This window comes from Canis lupus, chromosome 23 (assembly GCF_011100685.1).
Source record: "Canis lupus familiaris isolate Mischka breed German Shepherd chromosome 23, alternate assembly UU_Cfam_GSD_1.0, whole genome shotgun sequence".
NCBI lineage: Eukaryota > Metazoa > Chordata > Mammalia > Carnivora > Canidae > Canis > Canis lupus.
In genome coordinates this window covers 13,053,025-13,072,094 of record NC_049244.1, presented here as the reverse complement: position 1 = coordinate 13,072,094, position 19,070 = coordinate 13,053,025, and the positions used below count along the sequence as shown (strand labels likewise).

At 43.4% G+C, this 19,070-nt stretch overlaps 1 protein-coding gene across 2 annotated transcripts in view; it reads right to left on the bottom strand.

Moving 5' to 3' along the window:
* The window catches only part of OSBPL10 (oxysterol binding protein like 10), a 296,044-nt gene that overhangs the window by 194,296 nt on the left and 82,678 nt on the right, over window positions 1-19,070 (bottom strand). For both annotated transcript variants that reach the window (XM_038570616.1, XM_038570617.1), the window contains exon 2: window positions 1,429-1,604. In XM_038570616.1, the coding sequence (XP_038426544.1) occupies window positions 1,429-1,604 (176 nt within the window). The remainder of the gene's footprint in view (window positions 1-1,428; window positions 1,605-19,070) is intronic.

Below are 19,070 nucleotides of genomic sequence, written 5' to 3'. Positions count from 1 at the left end.
AGGCAAAAGGAGATGGCTCAATTGTCATATTAGTTGGATTTTTTCATTTGTGTGGGTTTGTGTCATTCTATAAACCATAGGGGGGCGGGTGAGGGGGTAGTGCCATTAAATTTTTCACCTGCTTTTGTTTCTGCTCTAACAATTTATTAAGCAATAAACAGCAAAACGAAAGCAAGGACCATATAAATCTAACCAGCTAGAACACACACTGCATGAATCTCCAAAGAGAACATGAATCTTGCCACGTTTCCAAAAACTGAAAAACTTTTTTCAACTATAGGCATTTTTATTTCATAGGTTTTTGGATTGTTTTATAGATTCTAAAATATGACTTGTACATAGATAATAAAGAAACATTAGCTTATTCCATCTCTTGGCAGTAAAGCTTGGAGGTAGGATAATGAAAACAGGACTCAGGCAGGAGTCTGGGCCCTCGGTCTGGCTTTGCAGAGGCCAACCTATCACTGTAGTTCCTTAGGGTCAAGGAGAGATAGAAGGGGCATTTTATTTGTACTGAGCCCTTACTTGGGCAAAGAAAAATGTATGAAGGGGGAATTATCAACCAACCCCCAACACTTAATACATACAAATACTAACTATCCTTCCTCAGACCTTACTTAATAACATTGGGTTGGTATGTGTGTGCATTTGGATTTTTGTTTTTGTTGTTTCATTAGAAGACGTTGACAATTTTTCTGGCAATGCAACTGTAATGGAATGATGGAAGAATGATCTAGCAATCAAATTAGACTGCTACAGTCAGGTCTGGCATTGCTAAAAACCTATACGATAGGATATGCCTTGGGGGTAGCTGAACCTATAGCGATGGCCAAATGTGGTGCTTCCTGGGGAATTATCCTCCATGAAGCTGCTGAGTAGACTTCAGTTCTCAAGAAGCAAAGAGAAGGGGAAAAAGAAAAAAAAAAAATTAACACCAAGCAGATGGCTTCCTCATCAGGCTCTAATACTACAAAAATAAATACAATATAGGTGAAGGGGCCCTTTACTGATAGATGGTCCTAGAGAAACTGGAGGTGGGGGCGGGGGGTGCGCCTTGACCCTTAAAGGCTTGTTTTGTCCTCACAGCATAGCCCCACAGGGGATTGTAGTGAATTCATACTGTAAAGTCAAAGAAAATATACATTGAGCTAATATGAAAAATCTGAAATCCTAAAGCTGAGCTGTCACTCACCTTTCATCTGCCCTTAATTCCTCAGTTATTTAGGACAAGCAATTCCTAATGTCAGCTCCATCTGCCCCACCCCAGGCGTAAGAGAGGCAGTGTCTATCACCACACAGTTTTCAAACACAGCAAATTCTTAAAAGTGAATTAAAAAAAAAAAAAAAAAAAAAACAAGAGAGCCATCCCCATGGTAACTATGAGTGCGGCCCCTGAGACCAGTCTGAAGAGTTAGCAGGAGAACATACCTCTCAGTTTATACATCTCCCCATTAGCGGAGTACACCACCAGCATGTGGGGAGCTTCATCACTCAGGGACACTATGGCTCCAGATAGAGACAGGGCTCCCCGAGGCTTCTGGTGTTTGCTTTGCTCATTCACAAAGTACTGCAGGATGCCAGCCTCAAAATCCAGCACAAAGTACCTGTGCAAAGAAACCACAGTGTGTCATTTTTTTTCCTTCTCCAGCTCACTCCTTGCAGCAAAGGAGGAAAGCCATCTTTAAATCGACATCAAGGCTCTTGATTCAGGAAGGTGGAAACTAAAGGTCTCTCCTGGGGACCCTGCAGAAGTCAGCCCATGGGTTGGGAGAGAGCCCTTGGTTCTTAAGTCAGAAGGGTACTTATAATAGGCCACTATGGGCAAGGCAAGGGCCAGGTCCATTCAGGATTTGGTGCGATGCCCATTACCTCGTCTAGTGCCATGGATACCACAGTAAACCTCTGAATGATCCCTGCCTCCCGCAAAGGCAAGCAGATGCACTGGGACACAGACTTGGGTAACAAAATTCATAGGACTTCCTGGGAACAGCTGGAATTCCTCTAAGCCTCTAAGGGAGGCCAGTTTATACCCAGGGAACAGCAAGCTGGGCCTTGAGCTTCCTGCTGGTGGCCCAGGTAACCCTAAGGAGCCTGAGCTCTAGGGGTCACCTGTCAGGGAACTAGCATGCTCACACAGCCACCTGTTATACTCCAGCAGACCCTTCTATACGTCGTTTTCAACACCAAGAGAGAAGAACCCACTCTGCTCTGGGAGGCCATTGCAGGGTCAAAGCAGAGGGACTGCAAGTTGCCTGAATCACTCAAACAGATCTTTATAGCCACACATCTTTATAGCCTGTTTATCCACTCCACCCTTCACCTAGGAAGTCATCACAACAACCTCCCCTCTCTCCACCAGGACGGAAAGGTCTTCATCTGAGGCTCAACTTCTTCCTGGGGCCTAGAGACTCACTACAGCCCCTGCCGACTTTTCAACCTTTTCACTTTCTATTCCATTCACATTAGCCTTTCCTTCTCCACCCTCAGAAGCACCACGTTGTCTCCCACCACAGGACCTTGGCTCATGCTGTTCCTCCCTGTCTAGAACAGTTACTCACAGTGAGGCCCACAGATTTTGCCGGACGACAGATTGTTCCCAGCCTACAACAGCTTTGTAATTTGGCTTTGCTTCATCATCCAATGGCACGATCAGATGTCTCATTAAACAGTCCAAATGTTGTCCAACACACACACACACACACACACACACACACACAAGAAACTTACAAGCTACATACTAGTCATGAATCAACCACAGTGTAACCGAGGGGAAGAGGAGGGGGTCCTTCACCATAGTTTGAAAAACACCTGCCCAGAATCCTATTCCCCACTCCCTAGACTATGGTTTCTTTGCCTCCTTGCCATGTTAACTTCTCCGCCTTTAGGAACAACACAATGGCCACCAACTTGAGAAACCTCCTGATATTCAACTATTACTCCCACAAGCCCTCATAGCACCTGAAATTGTCCTTCCTGGCCTAGCCCCAATGGGAGTCTATACTTACAGGAGCATCTAATTCCATGTCTAGTTTCCCCATTAGACTCTACACCCTTTGGAGGCAGAAGTGTGTTCTCTGCCCACTCTGGACTGCGCCAGGCACCAAAGCACCTAGGTCACTACCTAGGTGTGAACTCAGAATCACTGCAAAAATTTACATTTTTGAGGGATGCACGGCAATACTCAACACAGGTCAGATACTGTGCACATACTAATTAAGGTTGTTTTCACAGTTTCAATGTTAGATTGCATGATATTCCTTTGAACAACATCACATCTCTGCAAAGTAGAGTTTTTAGTGAGTGCTGGGATAAAAAGCAGATGTCAACGTGGAACAGGAAAAGAGGGTAGCAATGCCCAATACGATACCAAGGTTTGAGAAGCCACGCGGGGCCCACAGGTGCATATATCCCATCCAGAAGTAACTGAGGGTTATTTAAACAAGTATATTCTTTTCCATTTATGTTTATTATTATTTTTACAAATATCAAAGTACTAAAACATAAACATTCATGAACTTGTTTGGAGCTAACCACTTAATAAATAAATGAAACTTAGGGGGTTTCTTCACATATAAGCACCATGAACCAAGAAAGTTTACAACCCTCTGATCTGATTCCTTCTCACAGCAACCCAACAATTACACATTGTCATTCCCAATTTACAGATATCCAGAGACCCAGAGAAACTCACAATCCAAGGGCCAGGCTTGGTTGGCTCCAGCCATCACAAACTCCCCTTTGATTGTCATGCCAGTCCTCCCTTCTCACGTCCTCTGAATCCCTACTTGTTCAGAAACTTTATTCTCCCAGCCTTCCTGTTTCAACAGAACTAACCTAGTGAACTGGAAGCCCCCTTCCTGGCAGCAGAGGTACCCACTCCCCTCCCGTCCGATACGGCAGGGTGCAGCCACTTCATTAGTGCCCGATCCCCCAGGTCCCAGTCCTCCACAACCCCAATTCCTCTAAGAAATCTTCTACTCTTAATTATTTTTAACATTCTGAGTAGCCTGGCCAAGACTATCTAATCTTACCCATCTCCCTCCCTCCTATACCTTAGGCCATGATCATAATAAAGAGAGACTTCCAGTTTCCATGATTAACATGGATAAATCAAGATGCAGAAATGTGTCCCAGACAGAACCATTCAAAATTAAAGTCCCTGCTCCAGCTGTATCCAACATCACCTGAGAGCTCATTTGAAATGTAAATTCTTGGGCCCCACTCAAGACCGTGGAATCTGAAACTCTGGGGAGGGGCCCAGGAAGCTGCATTTTAAGCTTCCAGGTGATTCTGATGCAGATCAAGTTTGAGAAGCACAGGCCTAAAAGCTCATCACCAAATCCCTTTCTTCCTCTTCCAGGAGACACTGCCAGAATATATTCCCCAGATTCCCTTGCAGTTAGGATGTCACCATTTGAATTTTAGCCAGTAGGATGTGAGCAAAGCAATGCAGGCTTGACACACAAAACACATTCTCTCTCTCTCTCTCACACACACACACACACACACACACACACACACTCACACATTCACTTTCTCTCATACATTCACAGGTTGGAAACAGAGACAACCTGCAGGTGAACTTGGGAACCTCGGCAACAACTATGGCAAAGAGGTGAGGGGCCAGGGCCCCCGAATCATCACCTGCTAAGGAGCAGCCACATCAGACTGGTACACGAATAAGGAAGTTCTGTTGAATTAGGCCATTAAGATCAAGATATGTCACAGCAGTTAGTCTTACAAATTCACCAAAAATAAAGTCTTTATTTCTATTTGCATGTCCTATTTTTAAAAATTTTCTTAAAGATTTTATTTTTGAGTAATCTCCACACCCAACGTGGGGCTTGAACCCACAACCCTGAGATGAAGAGTCGCATGCTCCACTGACTGAGCCAGCGGGGGGGGGGGGGGGGGGGGGGGGCTGTCCTACTTAAGATTTGCTCCTAACTCCTTTCTGTGTGGCAAAAACCAAATTCGATGAGAGAGCCAGGGTAATTTCTGAGCTGCCAATGATCAAATTATTTAAGTGCTGACCCTGCCTTCTCCTTAGGAGTAAATGTTTTCGACTTGACCTATATTTAATGTCATTGTGACTGCAGCTCTGCAGACACCGCTCCCGGCAAGGCAGAGCATTAACAGTAATGATCCTTACAATGTAGGGAAGGACACGTGGCGCCCACCGCAGCACTCTGTGCCCTCCACCACCACCCGAGGCCTCAGCTGCAGCATCCCCCATTGATCCACTTTACCAGGGAAGTAGAAAAGGAAGAGGATCTGAATAGGCTTCAAGGGAAAGGCATTATGCCATGGTCTGAATGGAGAAAGGGCCTGACATCTTTCTCCTTACTGTTTCTACAGATTAGGAACCTGTCAGCTTTCCTCTCTCCTAGAGGCAAGCTTCCCAAATTCATCCTGTTTCAACAACTCATTGTATATTTGCAAAGACATTATTCAGAAGCTGGTGCAAAGAAATGAACTGAATGTTTTTCTTTTGCCCAAGAAGGATGACGGAGTAACCAAATGATGTCACATTATGCAGGATATGGGGATGCATTAATGATTTTTTCACAATACGTATTTCAAACTTACATCTTAATTTTAACCTGTCGCAGATGTAAAAAAAAAAAAAAAAAAATTTCCATGGCCTCCTGAAATACTTTAAATGCAAAGTTTGAATCATGTGCACTAAGGAAGGTCATCAATAATTTACTAGTCTTCTAAAGACAAAAACCACTGTGTTTGGAGGGAGGTGATGGAGTACCTACCATCAGATTAAAAACCGTAGCCGACTCAACAAAGTGTTCCCTCGGGATGGCCTCCAAAAGGTAAGTTAGCTTGTGTCACAAAAGGTGAGCGCTGTCCATACGGCATTAAGGAGGGCAATCCCGGTTGCTCATATCCCCTGGGAGGAAAGAAATTAAATTTGGTTTCCCACAGGGTCATGGCTCTGTCAGTACTGCTGTTCGGAACTTGGAGCTATATCTGAAAGTCACAGCTTTCAAGCTAAATAGGAAAAGTTAACCATATTTCTAAATGATACTTCATAAACCCAAGTGAAATTGCTAGATAAAATCCTAAAACATTCTTTCAGGTCTTTCCTTCTAGAGAAATGATTAAGACAAATCTAATTCCTATTTAAAAAAAAAGATTTTATTTATTTATTTGATAGAGAGCATAAGCAGGAGGGAGAGGCAGAAGCAGACTCCCTACTGAGCAGGGAGCCTGACTAGGAGCTTGATCCCAGGACTCAGATCATCTTGTGAGCCAAAGGCAGACACTAAATAGACTGAGCCACCCAGGGGCCCCTCTTATTCATTAAAAAAAAGAGTATCTTCAAACTTTAGCATGCAACATGATGTGCAGGTGAACTTAATTTATACAGACTGAGCTTATTTTATTTGCTGTGTTAACAAAGCAAAGAATATGCTGGGGAGAAAGAACCAGGGGAGAACTCAAACCCAAGAAGAGAGCTATCTTAAATGCTAGAAGACCAGCTTCCTGGGGGCACCCCTGGCCAATTCCAAAACTGGGAGCCATGGCAAGTGGCAGGCCCCTTCATTGAAAGGGCTGAGGACGAGACATTGCCTACTGCTTATCCTTCAGACAAACCTGACTGCTTTAGAAACACTGCACAAATGCACGCACACACTCATCCCTACATATATACATACTCACACACTTGACGCTCACATGTTCTCACATGCACTTGCACACATGTACACAGATACTTGAGTTCATGCTCACACTCACATCCACATTTTTGAACTCATGTGCTCACACCCCCATATACTTTTACACACTCAAATGTGCATAGACATTCACATTCCCCTGCACATGCTCTGACTCCCTTACACACAGTCAGCAGTGGCCCTTTCCTAGCACTGATTTCCAACTCTTGCATCCCTCAGGTCATCTGTCTGCACCTGTAGCCTCTTGATCTTGCCCAGCTGCCTGACAGTTTCATTACAGTTCAACTTTAGGATCTGGAAGCTGAAAAACATACATTTTTACATTGGGAGCAGGGAGGAATGGGGCCTGGAAGCACACCAACCACCATGGACCAAACTCCAGCCAGGGGCAGAAATGTGACAGGCAAGAATGGGAGTCAGGCATTGGAAGCTCACTGATGTGGACAGGAAAGTTGCAACCAAACCACGAGAGAATTATAAAGAGAAAAAAAAATGCAGTGGAAAAAAAAAAAATCTTCCTTTGAAGACTAGCTTTGCCAGACAGGCTGGTCCTGACAAAAAACTAAATCATTTCATCTGAATTGAAAGGTGAAAATTAAAATGACAAGAACAAAGGTCCTGGGAAGAAGAGGTTCTCGCCTCTCCTGATGTCTGAGCAGACACCTTTCATACCTGTGTTATTTCTAATAGGTTGTCAGGACTCTTCCTATCTCCCCGGAGGCTCAGCCCCTCATCTCCACACCTGATGCTAGGGCCAGAGCCTCAAGGGACTGCCCCCTGCCTGCCAGATCTGCCACCCCCATCCCCACATGAAAGAGAACTAAGAAAAAAAAAAAAGAGAACTAAGGATCCAGCTCTTGCTGACCACAGGTGGACAGCAGTCCTTCCCACGAAGATGGGCCTCAGCCTCCTTGGGCACCCTGTCTTCTGAGAAGCTCCTGCCCTGACTTCTGGAACTCACCAGACACGACCTTGTTTCCACCAAGGGCAACAGCAACTTTGGTCTTCCACTTAAGACATTTTTCTGGATGGATTATTTACCACCTTGACTCTTCCGGAACCCCAGGCTACCAGCACATCAGAATGGCAGAGCCAGAGACCCTGTCACAGAGGCTGGATTCCTCCATGTTCGCCTTCTGTCCCTCTCCCTCAGGCCCACACCACTAGAGGACTTGCCCGCTGAAGGCACAGGGCTGCCAGGGGTGGTGCTTTCCAGCATGACGCACCCAGATTCCTCGTTCCAGCTCCCACCCCATTCCCTCCTGTCTACAGCCAATCAAAACAGCACCATTTCTGACATCTAGAATCACCTTTCTAAAACTTCCCATCTACTGTTTGCAGAAAATTAAAATGAGGAAACTCAGCAAAGAACAGCAACCTCAGTATGTGGAAGAGGAGGGGAAATATCAAATTGCAGATATCTTTTCCTAAATTCACCTTTAGTCTTCAAATGTAATACCATCTGTTGGCCATTTTTATTGAGCCCTTCTCCTCTCCAGAGAGCAACCTACTGAAGCTCTCCACAACTCTTTGGAGCTGCCAGTCACATTTGAGAGGGCATTTATGCATAGCCGTCTTCGGTCCATAACACCTGATCACGGTGGTCTCCTCTCGGCAAAGGGTTCACACTCCTAACCCTTCAAGTTTCTTTGCTTGGGAGAGAAGATAGATCTTCCAGAATTTATCTCAGGATAACCTGGAGAGGAAGTGCCAAAACCTCACAAGTTCCAAGACACAGCCTCTGCAGGCCACCTCAATCCTGGCCAAGTGTTAATGCCTAAAATCCTCTTAACTCTTGTAATTTGTCAAAAAAAAAAAAACAAAAAACAAAACAAAACAAAAAAACTCTTGTAATTTGTGATGATGGGATGGCAGATGAGATAGCCATGTTATACGTCTGTGGATTCCCAATCCATCTGAGTTTCTCAGATGTAATCTGAAATTGCAGGTGAAGGAGGGCAGGGAAGCAGGCCACTCCAGCCTGGCAGGTGGCAGTTTAACACTCGAAGGGAACTTACATAGGAGGCTTGTCTTGGGCGGCAGAAAGATGAATCCATGTGCCCACCCTCTAAACCTTAAAGGTTTATAAAGAGGCCTTTGCTGAGTGGGGTCACACATACCATGCAGGTGTTCTTCCCATCACATCACCAATTTCAGGGCTGTGTTCTTGGAGCAGCCTTTGGGAACAGAAAAGCCAAGAGGAACCCACATTTCAAGGACAGGGAAAGGGGCGAGGAGCCTCCAAGTTCCTGAGTCCAGCTCACAGTTCAACTGGTGGTCATGTCTTCTTGATGACCATTCTAATAGTCTCCGCTACCTACAACTCAACTTATGATCAGATTTCCACCACTGCCACCACCATGCCCATCCCCCAAAGCTCCACAAGGCAGAGATTCCAACATCCTCCAGAAGGTACTAAATTATCAGGTCTTAAAGCTCATCACCAACCAGGCAGACAAGTATACTCTATTACATGAGAATTATGTAAGAACTCGGTTATTCACAAACATTCGGGCATGCAATACAACAAGCCCAATCTCAATCGATCAGAAAAATTTAGTCTGATATGGCCTGTCTATAGCAGAACTATTATGCTAGCTCTCAGACATCTTAAAGATATATAAGCTCAACCATTAGTAAAAATAACTGTTCATCTTTACAGAGCACTTTCTACACGCCCATGTATTACTCATATTAACTCATTTATACCTCCCAGCAGTCCTACGAAATTGATGTGATCATAACTGCTTTCTACAGAGGAAAGACTCAAGTGAAAAAAGGTTACCTTGTTCAAGATCTTACAGGAAATCATGGGGCTAGATTTTAACTCAGGCAATCTAGCTAGATAGCTCATAGCTCTAAACCATTAAGATACTCATGTGGATTAAAATACAGTTTTCACCGCAATGATGCAAAAACAGAATCAAAAATACATAAAGCAAACTGATAGAAAAGTAAAGAGAAAATAAAATATAGATTGGGAAGTTGTAGAATCCTATCATCACCCAGAACTGAACAGATACACAGAAAATACATAGATTTAAGATAACATAGCACATTTTATTTTAAATTTTACAAGTAATTGTATACCCCAGTGAAAAATAGGGCTTCATTTTAAATGTGCATGGAACATTTTCCAAAACATTGCCCCAGAACACCATTAAGAAGTAGAAGTATTATAGATCACATTCTTATAAAGATTTTTTTTTTGTGGTTTTATTTATTTATTCATAGAGACACAGAGAGAGGGGGGGGGGGGGGGCAGAGATACAGGCAGAGAGAGAAGCAGGCTCCACACAGAGAGCCTGACGTGGGATTCGATCCTGCGTCTCCAGGATCACGGCCTGGGCTGCAGTCGGCACTAAACCGCTGCACCACCGGGGCTGCCCTATAGATCACATTCTTTACAGTTCATGGTAAAATGGTATGATAAAGACTTCAATTTTGGGGTGTGATCCTGGAGTCCTAGGATCAAGTCCTGCGTCGGGGTCCCTGCATGGACCCTGCTTCTCCCTCTACCTGTGTCTCTGCCTCTCTCTGTGTGTGTCTCTCGTGAATAAATAAAATCTTTAAAAAAAAGACTTCAGTTTAAAAAAAAAATAAGTAGTTTTAATAATATAACATTTAAATATAATTGTCATATGATAATTTAATATTCATTTAAAGAAAAATAAGGGCGAATATGCTAGAGTGGGGAGGGCATAATAGAGGCAAAACCAAAATAAAAATATTGACATTTTTCTAAATTTTAAAATCTCTAAAAAATAATCCATAAATAAAGTTGACAACCAATAGTGTATAGGTTTAAAAAATACTGAAATATCTAGCCTTCCAAAAAGAACATTTCTTTCAGTTTGGGCCGGCCACTTCCTGCTTTATGAATCAGTGAAGCAGCTTATTAAAAATGTGAGTTTCTGACTCCAACCCACACCTAGAGAATCAGAATCTTTGTGGATAAGGTCAGGAAATTTGGAATGTGAATTTCAAAGTTTCCCTAAAACACCCTACAGTAGAAGATCCAGTAAAATAATCAGAGACAGAAGAAAACCTTACAGGCTGTTCACCACCCTGGCTTTCTACTCCTTGGTCAAGCTTTCCCTCACAATCCTTCATCCAGCAAACGTCTAAGCACCCACATGCCCATACAACCAAGCAGCACTTAGGCGTGAGACGACCTCATTTTGTCTTAGTCTGATGGAGCCCAAACCCACTCCTAAATCACAACAACCCAAGCAGTGTATTTCTTGGCTCTGTCACTCTGAAGTATTTTTGAGAAAGATTTAAGGAAAAGTTACAAAACTACCTGGCATAAAGCTCCTGCATAAGCAGATCATCAACCAGCATTATTCAGGTGCTCCCCTGGGCAGAGGGGCCCAGGGGCCAGGTTGAATGAACCACCTAAGGATTAAGAGCCAGCAGGCGGCAGGCTGCCGCCTCGGGAGCCACCTGATAAAGCACCAGCATAAGTCAACATTAACTTTGAAAACAAGATTTGATGCACTGTGCTTGGATTTGATCTATGATGAGATTCAATCTGCTTTTAAAGACTAGGTGATTTAATTCCAAAAGCAAGAACTGAGACCTAACAAGGATTAATACAGGCTTGCAGAATATTGCCTCTCACCTTCTGAACTATTAACTCTTGAGTTTCCAGTGCCTTTAGGGAAGAACTTCGCACTATTCTAAGTAAACTGTAAAATATCAAGTGCACAGCTCACATTTTCACCCTGGCCATCGACAACACAGGTAACTTACACCTGGGGATCCTTACAATGTGTTGAGTCTTGAATCAAGTCCCTGCTTTGTACTGTAAGGTTGAACACCCACATCAAGTCACATTGAAAAAGATTCTGGGGGATCCCTGAGTGGCTCAGCGGTTTGGCGCCTGCCTTCAGCTCAGGGCGTGATCCTGGAGTCCCAGGATCGAGTCCCACATCGGGCTCCCTCCATGGAGCCTGCTTCTCCCTCCGCCTGTGTCTCTGCCTCTCTGTCTCCCTCATGAATAAATAAATAAAATCTTTAAAAAATATAAAAATAAATTAAAAGAAAAAGAAAAAGATTCTGATACTCAGTAAAGCCCCGGGGAGGGGAGGTAAAGAAGGGTGGGCATCCCCAGCCTGGCTCCCATCAAGATGAAGAGAGCAGAGAAGCTGGCCTGTGGAGACCCACCAGGGGAAGCAATTCAGATCATTAAGATTCCTAGGCTCAGCTTTGCTCCCAAATATCTAATTCAGTCAGGCCCTAAACCCCACTGTCCTTGGGTCAAAGAATTTTTTATTTCTCCCTAGAGTGACACAGCACAGAAGAAAGCAGTGGAACTTGGTAGTAAGAGACCTGACCATGGCCTAGACAGGTGGTTTTCAAGCTTTAGCTGCATCAGAATCACCTGGAAGCTTGTTAAAACACAACTCCTTCGGGCCCTCCCCCCCACTCCCCGAGTTTCTGATTTGGGAGGTCTGCGATGGAGCATGAGAATTTGATTTTTTTTTTTAAGAGTTTTATTTATTTATTCATGAGAGACACAGAGAAAAGGCAAAGGGAGAGGCAGGCTCCCTATGGGAAGCCTGATGGGGGACTCAATCCCAGAGTCCTGGGATCACGACCTGAGCCAAAGGCAGATGCTCAACCACTGAGCCACCCAGGTGCCTCAAGAATTTGAATTTTTTTTTTTTTATGATAGTCACAGAGAGAGAGAGAGAGAGGCAGAGACACAGGCAGAGGGAGAAGCAGGCTCCATGCACCGGGAGCCCGACGTGGGATTCGATCCCGGGTCTCCAGGATCGCGCCCTGGGCCAAAGGCAGGCGCCGAACCGCTGCGCCACCCAGGGATCCCAAGAATTTGAATTTCTAATGCATTTCAAGAGGAAGGCTGATGTTGCTGATATGAACACACCTCAAGAACCACCGGTTCTCATTTTGGTGACAAGATACCTAATCCTCTCTGAGCTTTGATGTTCAGGTCTACAAAAGCAGAAACTGACCGATTCTCTTTTGCAGACTATTCCACCATCGCTGTGCCTAAAGACCTGTCGGGTTATGAAACAAGGGCTTCCAAAAGCACATGTCACTTTTCCAAATGCAGACAGTAAATCAGATCTGACGCTGATGTTCATATTGCACTGTATCAGCAGTTTAGTTAACTGACTACAATGCCAACAAGACAGAACTTAAAACAAGGACCTGGATCTGTTCTGTTGAGGTGCCACGGAAATACTATTTGGCAAGGACTAGTACCTGATTCTCAACATGGCCAGCTGTACACAGGTTCTTTGATATTCATATCAATTTTTTTAAGATTTTATTTATTTGAGACAGAGAGCAAGAGAGCTCAGTGGTGGGGGAGGGCAGAGGCCGAGGGAGAAGCAGACTCCCAGCTAAGCAGGGAGCCTGATGTAGGGTTCGATCCTAGGACCCCAGGATCATGACCTGAGCAGAAGGAGACACCTAACCGACTGAACCACCTAGGCACCTCTGACGTGGATACTTTTATTCATGGATAAAGAAAAAAGAATCTATATAAGTACAACTTTCTGAAGAAATTTAAAGAAAATCTAGTTCCAAAACTAGGTTTTATTTGTAATAATTCATTTCTTTAAAAAACATTTTTTGGGGGGACACCTGGGTGACTCTGTGGTTGAGTGTCGGCCCTTAGCAGACATTCCTCTACCCTGCCCTGCATCAGAGCTGGGGCCTTGTCTATACCCCCACCCAACCAGTGTATCCTTAGCACTTGGCACAGGATACCTAGCACATTGCAGGGACTCTGTAGGGAAGAAAAAAAAAAAAAAAGATTTTATTTATTTATGAGAGAGGCAGAGTCATAGGCAGAAGGAAAAGCAGGGAAGCCTGATGCAGGACTCAATCCCAGGACCCCAGGATCACGACCTAAGCCAAAGTCAGATGCTCACCCACTGAACCACCCAGGTGCCCCAATATTGAATTTCTTAAAGGCTTAATAAAAACTGATGGTCAGACACCTGGGCGGCTCAGTCAGTGAAGCTTCTGCCTTTGGCTTAGGTCATGATCCCAAGGTTCTAGGATGGAGCCCCCCATCGCACCCCCTGCTCCATGGGAGTTTGCTTCTCTTTCTCCTCCCCGCTTGTGCTCTATCTCACAATCTCTGTTGCTCTCTCTCTCTCTCAAATAAATAAATCTTTAAAAATAAAACACTTCAGTCTTCCTAGTACTAGCCTCGACCAAGGTGGAGCAGCAGAATTACCACAGGGGTACAATCAACAAGACTTGATGATGAACAGGGAATTAAGTTTGGGGAGTTCTGCAACTGAGAGACTTACAACTTCCAAGAGACGTCGATTAGCAGCTGGATGAATGGAACTGGAGCCCAGAGAAGGTCTGAGCTACAGCTATCAAGTTAAAACCACCTGTAAATAAGGAGCCATTGAGGCCAAAGACATGTATGAGATTATACAGAAAGATGATACTGGATGAGAAGGGGAGGCAGGGAGGAGTACTCTTAAAAGGAAGACAGGGTTAGGGGGGTGGGGGGTGGATGGTAAATCTAATCATAAAGAGCAAAAGAGATAGAGAACACAAGGCAGAGCTAGGAGGAAACCAGAATCCCAGAAAGAGAATGTTTAGGAAAGGAGGCTGTGACCCGCTGTGCTGAATGCTGACAAAACGTCGGTGAGATAATAACTGAAATGTGCTATTTGTGACCATACACTGATCTGTTTATTTCAAGAGTCATGGAGTGCCATGACCCTACCTTACTGTCAAGCAGATCAGTTCTTGTGGATGCAGCAAGCACAAGAGAGAAAGGAAAAGAATTTCTCTTATCTTCCAAATATTTATTGTCCAAGTTTACCAGATGTTTCTGAATATCCATGTTCTACTTTTACTGGGAGCAGTGGAAAGATTACTGGGTTGAAAACAGAGTCTGCAACTTCTGCTCTGGCACGGATTAACTCAAGGTCTGAAGCCAAATGTAGCAGACCACTGACTACCCAACCCAATATTCATTTTCTCTTCTCTATCAAATTAAGAGAACTCCAATTTTTAGCTAGGCACAGTACACTATGCCTGAATACATTTCACAATCTTCCTTTTAGCTAGATGTGGTCATGTGACTGAGTTCTAACTAATGAGGAAGAGTGAGGTATTAGAGTCCTTCCCCTGTGTTTTTGGAAGACAGATATCATAGCTGGAATTCCAACATTCCAACTTAGAAGATATGGCCACAGCGTGTGGATGATGAAGCAGAGAGTTGGAAGGAGCTTGGGTCTTTGAAATCTGTTGACACCATCTCCTGCTGCTGCCAACACCAACCCTAAAAAGCTTACCTCCAAACTCCTTTTAGGTGACATAAAAACAAAGGCTGCAGATAAGAACTACCTGGTGTTATAGACAGACTTTTGTCCTTCCCACATTCATATGTTGAAGCCCTTACCTCCAATGTGACTGTATTTGGAGATAAGGCCTATAAGGAAGAAATTTGGGTTGAATTAAGTTACAACAGTGGGGCCCTGGTCTGGATAGAATTAGTGTCCTTACAAGAAGAAACTCCAGAGAACATGCTCTCTCTCTCTCTCTCCCCCTGTGAATACAGCAAGATGGCAATCATCTACAAGCCTAGAGAAGAAGTCTCAGAATGAAACCCACCTTGTTGGCACCTTGCTCTCAGACCTCCGGTCTTCATCACTGAGAAATAAATTTCTGTTCTTTAAGCTACCCAGTCTGTGGTATCTTGTTATACCAGCCGGAGCAGACTAAAACACCCAGTTACAAGGCCCACTCCCCTGCATGCACACAGACCAATTAAATCGGAATCTCTGGGAGTGAAACCCAGGCATTGGTAATTTGCCAAGCTGCCCAGGTGATTGCAATTGCAGCCAAACTTGAGAGCCAGTGGTTGATTCCATCTATTAATCACATCTGAACACTATTCCTAACTGACACACCACCCCATTTGACTCCTCTTCCTGGGCCATCCAGTATGCACATCGTTAAAATGGGATTACAATGCTCACTACCTCCATCAATATTTAGCAAGCCTGCTATATGCCAAATACTGAGGATACATGGGTAAACAGTGAAGTTTCTGCTTTCAAGAAGCTTATGGTTATATTATCTGAAAAGATAAATGAATTTCTTCTATGAACAAAAGCAACAAATTATGTAACTATTATAACTATTTGGGTTAAACACAAAGCAGAACCCAGAAAAAGGAACATGGGCGAAAGGAGCAATCGTATCACCATATTAAATGAAAAGTAACAACCTATTATAAACCTAAATGATATTTCAGAAATCACTTACCAATTAATTGCTGAGAATAACTTCATATTAGTGCTATATGCCCATTACACACACACATATATTCACACACAGCATTAGAAATTGTGCTTAACATCTACATTTATTTATGATCATCAGGAATAAGGCAATATTATTTCCAGACACTCAAAATCCAAGAACTTATGACAGATACATGAATGAGGTGTTTACCATTAATCATAAAGTTTTCAAAACAGACTTCCTTTAGAGTCCCACACAATAGATCGCCATCACATCTGCAGAAGATAAAGAGTTACTGTACCATTTTCAGATTTCATATAAAAACAACAATTACTTAATTACAATTAAGACTGTTTTTAGACCATACCCATTTGGGGATCAAATGCTCCAAGTTCTAAGCACAAAGACATACACATGCACACACATTCCAGAGGATCTAATCAAATGGAAACTACTTGTATTTTCTGCAAAGGATGGTATTATTTCCTTACAAATTTATTTTCTTCCCCAGGTCTGGACAAGGTGGAGAACGAGCACATTGTCTGGCTCCCTCCTCGGAATCCAATCCTAGAGATGCCACAGAAGAGAAAGGGAGCTGAGAAACTGCAGTGCAGAGCAGAGGTAACTGGGTACCCAGCTGCAGGGACAGGCTGGAGCCAGGCAGTATTAGGGCCACAAGGGAGGTGCAGTTTCAAGGAGAGTCCTCCAACTGTACCACATGTGTCACTATCGCTGCCCAGATAAGAAGCACCAATTCAAAGGGCTGCTGGGATACCTAGGACCAGGGCAGTGCCTGGCTTGGGTGGGTCATTAACAAGAACTAGTACAACTTGGCCAGCTAGCTCCTAACCACTCTGCCTTCCTACCTCAATACCTCTCCTAGGCCACAGCCAGGCAGCGTTAAGAAACACTCAGGGTCAAGTCCTCGGGATGAAGAAGAAAAAGAGAGTGAAGGGATCCAGACTGCCCTTTGGTCCTGAGGGCATCTTCCTCCACCGAGTCATCTCATCTGGGGAGGACAGGCAAGCACCCAAGTTTCTGTCATTCTTCTCCTAGACAGAGAAACAGACAGGGCAGCTAAACATCACAAAGCAATAAAAGGTAGTTGTCAATGGCAAAAAGAACCAGAAATTAGAGAAGCATGTGGGACAATTCACACTGGAAGAAGCAGACCTAGTGGGAAATAAAATTTAAATACTTTAAACAGCCTCATTGAGCTATGGGAGGCTATTGGAAATGTGGAGTACAAAGAAGCAGATAGAGTACAAAGAAGCAGATAGAACCACCAACTGAAAATCCTGAGTTTGAAAAATAAATTTTGTAAAATGGCACTTAAAGGATTGGTAGAAGAGCAGAAAGACAAGGAAGAATGAAAAGAATGAACTGGTGAGCTGGAAGATTAATCAATGCACTCTCGCTGAAGGCAACAGGACCGGATTTTAAAGGTGGAAAAAAATGTGATAAAATAGAAGTGTCAACATCCATCTCACAGCAGTTCCACAAGGCAAAAAATAAATAAAAATAAAAATAAAAATAAATAAAAATAAATGGTGCATGGGAAATATTTAAAGAAATAAGAACCAAGAATTTGCCACAAAGAAAGAGTTAACACTTCAGATTGAAAGAACTCACAAAATGCCAAAAAGGGTGAATGAGAAAAAGCCACACCTAGATCTCTTATAGTAAGATTACTAATCAAAGAGAAAGAATAAAACTTTCCAGAGACAAAAAGCAGAAAACCTACAAAGAAAGAAAATACAGATTCGCATCAGAGTTTCAACAGCAACATTCAGTGTAAGAAGACAAAGGAATATTTTCAAAATACAAAGGAAGAGATCTTGGAATCCTCGGTTTGGTGTTCAGCTGATAATCATTAAATGTGACGGTGAAAAAGTCCTTTCACTTCTGGTATCATGGGCAATGGAGGGTTTTGAGCAATCTTCCTCCTGTGGTAACTGAGTTCTAGATACTACGTAAAAAATCTCACAAGAAATCATAAAAGTTTCTAAGGAATGCCCCACACACATGTACCCATGTGTTACCAGGGCAGTGGGCAGCTGGGAGCCACAGGGTTGGTTGTCTTGAGGGTAGATGTTGATAGCAGCATGCTACTGGGATAGTGAGTCCTGGGCTCAATTTCTCACCAGTTTGGGAGAAGCCACACCTGAGATCCCCTTTAAACCAAGAGATCATCTGGAATGATCTCAGATCAGTACCCCCTTGCTACTATAAAAAGCAAAAGTAAATCCTCTCTGGAGGAAGCATCACTAATGTATATTCTCACATAGGTAAGTTCAAACGACATATTCACAAAGATCATGAAGTAAAAAAGGCAACCCAGTATGAGTGAGTTTTAACAGAAACAAAAAACAATGCAATCAGATCTCCAAGAATGGTAGATAACTGAAATTGTTAGATACAGAGTATATAACAGGTTGGTACAAAGCATTTAATGAAATAAAGTATACAAACACAAGGATGTGCACATAACAAAAAGACTATCAGGAAGGAACCTGAGTACTAGAAAACAAAATGCAATCTCTATGGATTAAAACTATAATTTTTTAATTAAAAGACTACAGCATAGGGAATGTAGTCAATGGTACTGCAATAGCGTAGTTGTAGGATGACAAAGGGTAGCTATACTTGTGGTGAGCATGGCAGAACATACAGACTGACTTGTCAAATCATTTTGTACACCTGAAACCAATGTAACATTGGGTGTCAACTCTACTTCAATGAAAAATTAAAATTAAAAAAATAATCTCTGAATGGGTAAAGCAGCAGATTAGAAGCAGCTAAAAAGAGAATAAGTAATCTAGGGGCACCTGGTTGGCTCAGTTGGTTAAGTGGCCAACTCTTGACTCTTTGGTCATGATCTCAGAGTTCTGGAATCCATCCCCGTGTGTAGATTCCACAAGGGAATCTGCTTCAGGATTCTCTCTCTCCCTCTACCCCTCCCCTCTGCTCTCTCTCGCGCGCGCGTGCTCTCTCTCTCTCTCTCTCAAGATGAATGGCTAAGTCTTTAAAAAGAGAGAAATAAGGGACACCTGGGTGACTCAGTGGTTGACATCTGCCTTTGGCTCAGGGCGTGATCCCAGGGTCCTGGGACCTAGTCTCACATAG